Source organism: Elephas maximus, chromosome 2 (genome assembly GCF_024166365.1).
Source record: "Elephas maximus indicus isolate mEleMax1 chromosome 2, mEleMax1 primary haplotype, whole genome shotgun sequence".
In the NCBI taxonomy this organism is placed as follows: Eukaryota; Metazoa; Chordata; class Mammalia; order Proboscidea; family Elephantidae; genus Elephas; species Elephas maximus.
Genome location: NC_064820.1, coordinates 207,780,933 through 207,791,216, shown reverse-complemented (window position 1 = coordinate 207,791,216; position 10,284 = coordinate 207,780,933). Strand labels below are relative to the sequence as shown.

The window sequence follows — 10,284 nt, the reverse complement described above, 5'->3', positions numbered from 1 at the left end:
TTACCCCATCAACCACATGGGATGATTTCAGGACTGTAAATCTCCACTGAATCTCTCAAAGTCTAATTGATGGGTTAAGACCTGCAGTCCCTGTGGTGTTCCCACTATAAATAAGTCGTACTCTACATCTAGCCACATTGTCATTATTGGAAGCCCTGTTTCTGTACATTATGTCTCAGATCTTGCATTTAATCTTTTTAGCTTATGATCACTCTGTGGGTATTACTCTTGTGACCCCGAATATGCAACAATACGAAGAAAACAGGCTGTGAACCGAAACACCTGTATGTTATTAAGGAGAATCTGCTCCCTTTTCTCCTTCAATTGGCAGTTTCCCATGAGTTTTCCCAATCAATTTCTCCTATTTAGATTACCCAAGATTTATAACTGGAATCACACAAAACACACTAAACCAGAAAAAAATATCCAAGAAGAGGTTGAATTGCGCATAATATCAGGTATTCCAAAAAAACATTTCATGTCATAATAATGTGTTTAAAGCAATAATCATAGTACCTCGCATTAGAGTTGTTCAAAATTATAACTGCCATGGGAAAAAAAGCAATTTGGACCAAGATCTGCATTTGATTGGAGCCACTTTAATGGAATTTAAATGTATCCATAATCTTGATCAAAAATTAGATTGTATAAAAATTTAATAGAATTTGCTAGTAAACGTTCTAGTAGAAATTAAGCATGTCCCTAAACTTAACCCATCTCCATTTCCAGGTGTATCCATGCTCACCACCATGTAGATGTATGAAGCATTGAAATATAATTGTCCCTTCTAAAGTTTGTCTAAATACCCTGACAAGGTAGTTTGTGTCAAGTAAATTATACCACAATGATCCCTAATCTCTTTAATTCAGTATTGCAAATCCAGGACCACGCTTTTGAAGGATCCCTGAGCAAAGTCAGATCCCAAGGAATCTTCATGATCAACTTACAAAACTTCATGCAGGCTGGTGGAGAAAGGGGCAGTTCTGGCCTGGACTTCTGCTCTCCTTGATTTATGTCTTAAAATTCCACTACATAGGTAAGTATTGAGTAGAAATAAAAGAAAAAGTACAATACTATTTTTCAATTTTTTTTTTAAATATTCTTCTTCAGCAAAGTACTCTATATTAAGAAGGGAAAATTGTTCTTCTTGCTTCTAGGTTATAATCTATTGTTTGTTAACCCAGTAATTAATGGAAAGAGGTAAAATCCAAAACAGTGAAAACAAGTTATAAAAATACTTATAATAAAGTAAGGCAAAAACCACAAGCCTGAGAAAGGGTAAGATGATTCTTTGCGATTAAGGTAGATTCTAGAGTAGAAGTTGACAAAATACCTTGAAAATAATTTTGTCAGGGGACCACTGAAATAGGAAATTCCATGGTAAAAGAAGAGCATGCTAATGTAAGCTGGAAATTTGGAGTAATGTAAGCTGAATGTTTGAAATTACTCATAATTATATTCTTATTTCAAAAAAACCCGTAACTCATTTAGAATCTCAGGAAATACTCAGTATTGAGACATTGAAAGAAAAAAAGCACAGATTTCAGACTTGTTGAATGCCTACATTGCACTTTTCTTTCATCTATTTTATTATAATGTATTTCAGACATGGAGAAAATATGTTAATATAGTGCTTGTCGTGTCCCAAATTCTGCTCCAAAAAGAAATTTTTTTCAACTCTCCAAACTATGTTATAGGTGCATTGAACCATCTCTGGAATACCCTCTGTGAATTACTCTCCCTTCAGTGTCTCGGAGAATGAGCACTTCTCCTCTAGTTGGTGTATACTCTGCCTATGTATTTATTTATTTTATTGCAGATATATGTGTCCAAATTTAATATTTTGCAGTGTAGTATTTGATAAATTGTTTCACACTGTAATTTTGCTTTTTCTTTCAACTTTATTTGTTGAATTTTTCCAATAAATTGATATATGATTTATTTACATATCCATTTTCCTGTAGATGAATATATAGACATTCCTCCTGTATTTCATGGTTCATAATAGTGTTGTGTTTTTGTTTTTTAATGTGTTGCAACGTGCATCCTTGTATAGTCTCCCAGGGCATACTCCTTGAAGTAAAAGTGCTAAGTAGAAGTGGAATTTTATGAGATATTACCAAACTCTTCCCCAAAAGTCTTGCATTAATTTGGTCTCTCACGTTCATTTTCCCTTTTTCATTTATTTATTCATTTGACAGATATGAATGAGTTAGAACTGTGTCAGGCAAAGAGCTAATGTTAGAGAATCATAGAGAACAAAATAGACACGTTTTGCCTTCCTAGTGTAGGAAAATAAACCAGTAAAGAGTAAATAAGAATATATATAAATATATATACATACATATATAGTATGTTAGATGATATATGTTATTGTAATAAAATAAAGCAATGGAGGCAGGTAAATAATAGGGATATATGGTCCTGCAATATTAAATGCAATGGCGGATCAGTCAGAATGGCTCACGTTAAGTTACGCTGCTGCGCAAAAATAAATAACCCAGTGTTTATTTCTTGACCACCTTGTGCATCTGGCAGGGGGTACTGGAGCTCTGCTCACCCAAATCTCTTTGGGACCATGGATAATGAAGCACTTTGTTGCCTATTTTGTCATTTATTTTCCAAAATTTGTTTGTGTTTATTGTTACAGATGAACTTAATAAACTGTTAATTGAAGTATAATATATAAGCAGACTTTCTGAGTTTGGGATCAAATTATGACGAAAGTAGATACACAACTAGGAAGCAGTCTTACAGTAACCATGTTTTCCATGTGAATGTAAAGTGGGCTTTTCAATCTTCCAGTTGGCATGAAGAAGGGACTTGAACTGCAGATATAACCCTCCCTTAAATAGTTAATATTGTTGATAACACTGTAAAGCACCTAAAGCTATCATTGGATGACATAGGGTGGCACAGACAAATAGGGTCCAAATATAAAATATGTTTGAGGGGAGGAGGGTTCTAAATTGACTGTTAGTTCAAGTTCTGATTATAGTAGTTATGTTCTGCATGATTCTGGCTTTCTGACATTTAGGTGTATTTTTACAAAGAATGAGAGTTTTCTTCCTAAGTATCAAATATGAAAATATGCTTTACAAACTGGAAAAAATGAAACTGCTTAAAAATGTAAAATTTCCTCATGACAAAGATGGGGTTTGTGTTTTGATAACTGCACCACCTAATTGACAATCATATTTGATTCCCATATGTATGTACCTTGAGTGGAAAGTTACTATGTGACTGAGAAGAAAAAAATGGAAAAACAACAGCTACAAAAATAGTGGATTAGGAGAGGATTTTTAAAAAAGTGAGAGCTCCAGGGAAGAGTATGGGGAATATGAACAACAAGAAAAATCGAAAAATTCTCCTTAGTTAATCAATGCTGTTTATGCTTCCTCTATAGTTTTCCATAGTTGTATTCAAAAGAATGTAAGAAGGGGAACTAACCTCAATTCCCTAACATGAAGAAACGAATGATCTAAGCTTTGCTAACATGTCAGATGAATTAAAACCATGTCATCTTTGCCTTAGAATGGTGAAAGTAGTTGATGGCTTCAACGTGTAGTTTGATAAAGCATATTCTAGATAGAATATTCAGGGTATAGCTGGAAACTATTTGCTGTAGAGATTAGGAGTGTGATTTTTCACTCCAATTAACCATCTCCCGGGGCGGGGGGAATATATATATATGTGAAAGATTTAAAAAACAATGTAACTTATTCTTCTCTCCCAGGTGAAAACTGTAAGCTGAACCATGTACTCGGGGAATCAAACTTCAGAGAATCAAACATCAAGCACCTATTTCATCCTCATGGGGCTCTTTGATCAAACTAAATGTGCAGTTTTCCTCTATACCTTGACCTTTGTCCTTTTCTTGATGGCCCTAACTGGGAATGCCCTTCTCATCCTCCTGATCCACAGGGAGCCCCGCCTTCACACTCCCATGTACTTCTTCATCAGCCAGCTCTCCCTCATAGACCTCATGTACATATGTGCGACAGTCCCCAAGATGCTCTTGGACCAGGTTACTGGAGATAATACAATTTCCCACTTGGGTTGTGGGGTCCAGATGTTCTCCTATCTCACCCTTGCTGGAGCTGAGATTTTTCTCCTAAGTGCCATGGCCTATGACCGATATGCTGCCATTTGCAGACCTCTCCATTACCCACTGCTCATGAACCAGAGAGTCTGCCATCTCATCATGTCTGGATGCTGGTTCCTGGGAATGTTGGATGGTTTGTTGCTCACTGCAATGACCATGAGCTTACCTTTTTGTCAGTTTAGAAAAATCGTGAACTTTTTCTGTGAGGCCCCTGCCCTGCTGAAGCTCTCCTGCTCCAACACCCTCCTTTACGAGATGGTCATGTACCTGTGCTGTATCCTCATGCTCCTCGTCCCCATCGTTAGTGTATCTGGCTCATATGTTCTCATCCTGCGCCTCATCCACAGCATAAATTCAGCAGAGGGCCGCAGAAAGGCCTTTGCCACCTGCTCCTCCCACATGGTGGTAGTGCTGCTCTTTTTTGGTGCTAGCATATACACCAATATGCTCCCCAGATCCTACCACACAGGTGAGCAGGACATGACGGTGTCTGCTTTTTACACCATCATCACCCCTGTGTTGAACCCCTTCATTTACAGCCTCCGGAACAAAGATGTCACAGGGGCCCTGAGGAACTTGATGCTATCAGGGATGAGACCGAGGAAGTTTTAATGTGAACACCTAGGAACCACCATCTCCCATTTCCCCATCATTTTCTCTCCTCCCAATCTGTCCTCTCATTCTTTCCCCTGCTTCCTGAGCCCCAACATAAAGTCCTATAAGATACTCCCTCCCTCTCACTCATGAGGCACTTCTTTTATACACCGCTTACTCATTCTTTGTAATTTATATATATGCTTAAGTTCCATAGAGTCAATTATTTGTGATGCAATAGCTGATATAAAGAAAACCATAGCAAGTGCCTTGTATCTTATCACCTACCCCAACTTTATTTGCCATTTTAGTATGAGATTTGGGGAGTAAATGTCTTAACCCTAAAAGTGGGTAACAGTAATGAGTACTTGAGGGAAATTGGCTGTTTCCTAGCTTTGCAAATCCCCTTAAGTCATAGTCCAATTGTGCCAGCCACTGGATGGAATGCCGCAGTTGCGTCTTCAGTAATTGCATCTACACACACATTTTCCAAGTGTGGAAAGTTAGTTTCATAGTTAAATACTAAGGTTTTTTATAGTATTTGGCCATCAAAACTATCTGGACAAATACCAATCCACATTAAAATTAAATGGAGCTTAAAAATCCATTTTTATATGTACAGGCCTTAAGGACATAAATAGAAGTGTCTGCATGTTTATAATATTTTTAGTTTTTAACTAAAATACAAAGGCCCTGGGGGGAAGTAGATGTTTAGGAAATCTTAATCTCAGTCTTTTACTTCTGGAACAAGGAAAACCAACAAAATGTTTCTGGATAGGTCATCAGAATTTACTTCCTCTAATATATACCATGGTGCAAATCTACTAGTAGAATCAAATTATTATTATATTCATGAACCAAATTATTAATGATTTAGTGTTTCTGGCATGCAGTGAATTTGGAAAGAAATGTATTTGTTCAGATAAATATGCAGGAAGGTGATTTAGGTCCCAAAGTTGTTAAGTTACCACCATTTGACAGAGAACCCTCATCTTACCTTAAATACTTTCAAGAAATAGGCCCCAGTTGTTTCCAAGACTGCTACATTTTTAATTGACTGACAGGTACTTTTCTTTCCTGTTACCTGAGATGAATACTTTGGTTTCTAAACTGATTTCTGCAGTGGGTGAAAGGAATTTGTCTGGATTTCATACAATCCCTCAAGGCTGAGCAAAAAGTAACATCTGAAAAGCAAGAGAAGCTTCTCTAGAGGTAGATAAAAATTTTATAAATCAGTGTGATAAAAGTATAGAAATTAAAGGAATAAAACTTCTCAAAGGGACAACATTGATGAAAGACTAATAAAATCATGTTACTTTTTCTTATAACTACATTAGGAATACCATTAATTAATCTTATATACTATGTCTTCATAGGCTATTTCTTTAAATAAAGGACTTTTCTTATCCGTCTGTCTCTCAAGGACGCTATGCTAAGGAAAACTAAAATCTTAAGTTTGAAACTACCACTAGATTTGGGAATTGTAATAAGACAGAATAAGTGAACCAGTTTTCTAGTTAAAATCAGCCAGTCTTGGATTTCATTCCTGGATTTTCACTTAAAATCTAAAGGGCCCTTGTAAGTTTGTCTAAGCACTTCAAGATTCCCTTATAACACATTTAAGATTGGGGAAACAAAACTTCCTAATCAAAAAGCCTTGAGGATTAAGTGGGGGGTAATATGCACAACAGTCCGTAACAGCTGCTACAACTAGGAAGGTATTACTTTCTTTCCTTCCTTTTTACCACTCTGAGCTATTTGTATCTCTTCACAAGATATTTGCCTTCAAGTCATGAAAGTGGTTGCCAAGTCAGAGATATTGGATTCAATCCTTTATTTGCTTTTCAGCAGCTGCAGTGAAGGAATTGCTTTATCTCACTGCCTTCCTGGTTTTTCAATCATTAATATAAAACTAGCAACATAAACGTCATCTACAGAATTTGAAAATGGCCTGAGATTGATACATTCAAGGCGCCTAAGGGAGAGCCTAGCCCACGGGAGGGACTAAGCCAAAAAAAGCCAAACCCATTGCCTTCGAGTCGACTCCGACTCACAGTGACTGGGAAACAAAGTTAATCCTTCTCATCTTCTTCTTAGGTGTAGAAACTGAGGACCAAGCATGTAAATGCAAATATCTATCCATAAGTATTTACCATGCTTTTGAAATCAAACCAATTCTTAATCTTTTTTATTATTATATATATTGTGCTTTAAGTGAAAGTTTACAAATCGAGTCAGTCTTTCATACAAAAACACACACCTTGCTATGTACTCCTAGCAGCTCTCCTCCTAATGAGCCAGTACAGTCCTCCTCTCCACCTTGTATTCCCCATGTCCGTTCAACCAGCTCCTGACCCCTCTGCCTTCTCATCTCACCTTCAGACAGGAACTGCCTACGTAGCCTCATGTGTCTACATGAGCCAAGAACTCACTCCTCACCAGTATCATTTTCTGTCTTATAGTCCAGTCCAATCCCTGTTTGAAGAGTTGGCTTTGGGAATGGTTCCAGTCTTGGCCTAACAGAGGGTCCGGGGACTGTGAACTCCAGTGTCCCTGTAGTCTTAGTCAGACCATTGTCTTGTTTTTTTAATGAGAATTTGAGGTCTTCATCCCACTGTTTTCCTGCTCCATCAGGGATTCCCTGTTGTTTTCCCTGTCAGGGCAGTAATCAGTGGTAGCCGGGCACCATCTAGTTCTGGTCTCAGGCTGATGTGGTCTCTACTTTATGTGGCTGTTTCTGTCTCTTGGGCTCATCTTTACCTTACGTCTTTGGTGTTCTTCATTCTCATTTGCTCCAGGGGCTTAAGACCAAACGAGACATCTTAGATGGCTGCTTGCTAGCATTAAAAACCCCAGATGCCACTCACGAACATGGGATGCAGAACATTTTTTTAACACATCTTGTTATGCCAGTTGACCTAGATATTCCCTGAAACCATGGTCCCCAGAGCTCTGTTCCTGCTACTCTGGCCTTCGAAGATGTTGGCTGCATTCAGGAAACTTCTTGGCTTTTAGTTTAGTCCAGTTGTGCAGAACTCTCCTGTATTGTATGTTGTCTTTCCCTTCACCTAAAATTATTCGTGTCTACTATTTAATTAGTAAATACCCCTCTCCCTCCCTCCCCACCTCGTAACCGTCAAAGAATATTTTCTTCTGTGTTTAAAGTTTTTCTTGAGTTCTTATTATAGTGGTCTCATATAATATTTGCTCTTTTGCAACTGACTAATTTCACTCAGCACAATGCCTTCCAGATTCCTCCATGTTATAAGATATTTCATCAATTTATCATTGTTCTTAATGGTTGTGTAGTATTCTGTTATGTGAACATACGAGAATTTATTTTCCCATTCATCCATTGATGGACACTGTCTGAGTCATCTAGTCCTGCTATAACAGATATACCACAAGTGGATAGTGTTAACAAAGAGAAATTTATTCTCTCACAGTCTAGCAGGTTACAAGTCCAAATTCAAGGTGTCAGGTCCAGGGGATGGTTTTCTGTCTCTGTCGGCTCTGGAGGAAGATTCCTTGTCATCGATCTTCCCCTGGTCGAGGAGCTTCTCAGGTGCAGGGACCCAGAAACAAAGGGCGTGCTCTGCTCCCAGTGCTGCTTTCTTGGTGGTGTGAGGTCCCTAATTCTGTTAGATCCCTTTCCTTTTTCTCTCTTGAGAGGTAAAAGGTGATGCAGGCCACGCCCCAGGGAAACTCCCTTTATATCAGATCAGGGATGTGACCTGGGTGAGGGTGGTGTTACAATCCCACCCGAACCCTCTTTAACATAAAATTACAGTCACAAAATGAAGGACAACCACAGAATACTGGGAATCATGCCTAACCAAGTTGATACACACATTTTTGGGGGGACATAATTCAGTCCATGACTGGCACCTTGGCGTCTTCCATCTTTTTGTTGTTGTAAAGAGTGCTGCAATGAACATGGGTGTGCATATATCTGTTTGTGTAAAGGCTCTTATTTCTCTAGGATATATTCCAAGGAGTGGGATTGCTGAATCGTATGGTAGCTCTATTTCTAGCTTTTCAAGGAACTGCCAAATTGGTTTCCAAAGTGGTTGTACCATTTTACATTTCCACCAGCAGTGTATAAGTGTTTCAGTCTCCCCACAACCCTTCCAACATTTATTATTTTGAGTTTTTTGATTAATGCCAGACTATTTGGAGTGAGATGGTATTTCATTGTAGTTTTGATTTGCATTTCCCTAATGGCTAATGATCTTGAGCATTCGCTCATGTATCTGTTGGCCTCCTGAATGTCTTTTTGGTGAAGTGCCTGTTCATATCTTTTGCCCATTTTTTTTAATTGGGTTATTTGTCTTTTTATTGTTGAGTTTTTGCAGTATCGTGTAGATTGAGATCAGATGCTGATCAGAGTTGTCATAGCTAAAATCCTTTTCAGTCTGTAGGTATCTTTTTAGTCTTTTGGTGATTTCTTTGGATGAGCATAGGTGTTTGATTTTTAGGAGCTCCCAGTTACATAGTTTCTCTTCTGAAGTTTGTGCATTGTTGGTAATGTTTTGTATACTGTTTATGACATGTATTAGGGCTCCTAGCATTGTCCCTGTTTTTATTTCCATGATCTTTCTAATTTTAGATTTTATGTTTAGGTTGTTGATCCATTTTGAGTTAGTTTTTGTGCATGGTGTGAGGTATGGGTCTTGTTTAATGTTTTTGCAGATGGATATCCAGTTATACCAGCAAGATTTGTTGAAGAGAATGTCTTTTCCTCATTTAACAGACTTTAGGCCTTTGTTAAATATCAGCTGCTCATATGTGAATGGATTTACATCTGGATTCTCAATTCTGTTCCACTGCTCTATCTGTTTTTGTACCAGTACCAGGCTGTTTTGACTACTGTGGCAGTATAATTGGTTCTAAAATCAGGTAGTGTGAGGCCTCCCACTTTGTTCTTTTTCAGTGATGCTTTACTTATACAGGGCCTCTTTTCCTTCCATATGGAGTTGGTGATTTGTTTCTCCATCTCACTAAAAAATTTCATTGGAATTTGGATCTGGATTGGTTTGTACTTATAGATTGCTTTGGGTTTTTTTTGAGTAGAACAGGCATTTTTACAATGTTGAGTCTTCCTATCCATGAGCAAGGTATGTTTTTCCACTTACGTGGGTCTTTTTTTGGTTTCTTGCAATAGCGTCTTGTACTTTTCCTTGTATAGGTCTTTCACGTCTCTGGTTAGATTTATTCCTAAGTATTTTATCTTCTTGAGTGCTATTTTAAATGACATTGATTTGGTGATTTCCTCTTCGATGTTCTCTTTGTTGGTGTAGAGGAATCCAACTGATTTTTCTATATTTATCCTGTATCCTGATACTCTGCTGAACTGTTCTATTACTTCCTGTAGTTTTCTTGCAGATTCTTTAGAGTTGTCTGTGTATAGGATCATGTCGTCCACAAATAGAGATACTTTTACTTCTTCTTTACCAATTTGGATGTCCTTTATTTCTAGCCTAATTGCTCTGTCTAGGACCTCCAGCACCATGTTGAATAAGAGCGGTGATAAACAGCATTCTTTTCTGGTTCCCGTTCTCAAGGGGAGTGCTTTCAGAGTCTCT

General features: G+C 37.8%; 1 protein-coding gene across 1 annotated transcript; it reads left to right on the top strand.

Annotated features, from left to right (window-relative positions):
• Positions 1-3,757: 3,757 nt before the first annotated feature.
• On the top strand, positions 3,758-4,717 carry LOC126067903 (olfactory receptor 2T3-like). Its single transcript, XM_049870148.1, has one exon. The coding sequence runs from the start codon at positions 3,758-3,760 to the stop codon at positions 4,715-4,717; it is 960 nt and encodes a 319-aa protein (XP_049726105.1).
• The last annotated feature ends 5,567 nt before the right edge of the window (positions 4,718-10,284 follow it).

Coding starts and splice junctions, on each gene's coding strand:
- LOC126067903 (XM_049870148.1), top strand. CDS start 3,758: ATGTACTCGGGGAATCAAACTTCAGAGAATCAAACATCAAGCACCTAT.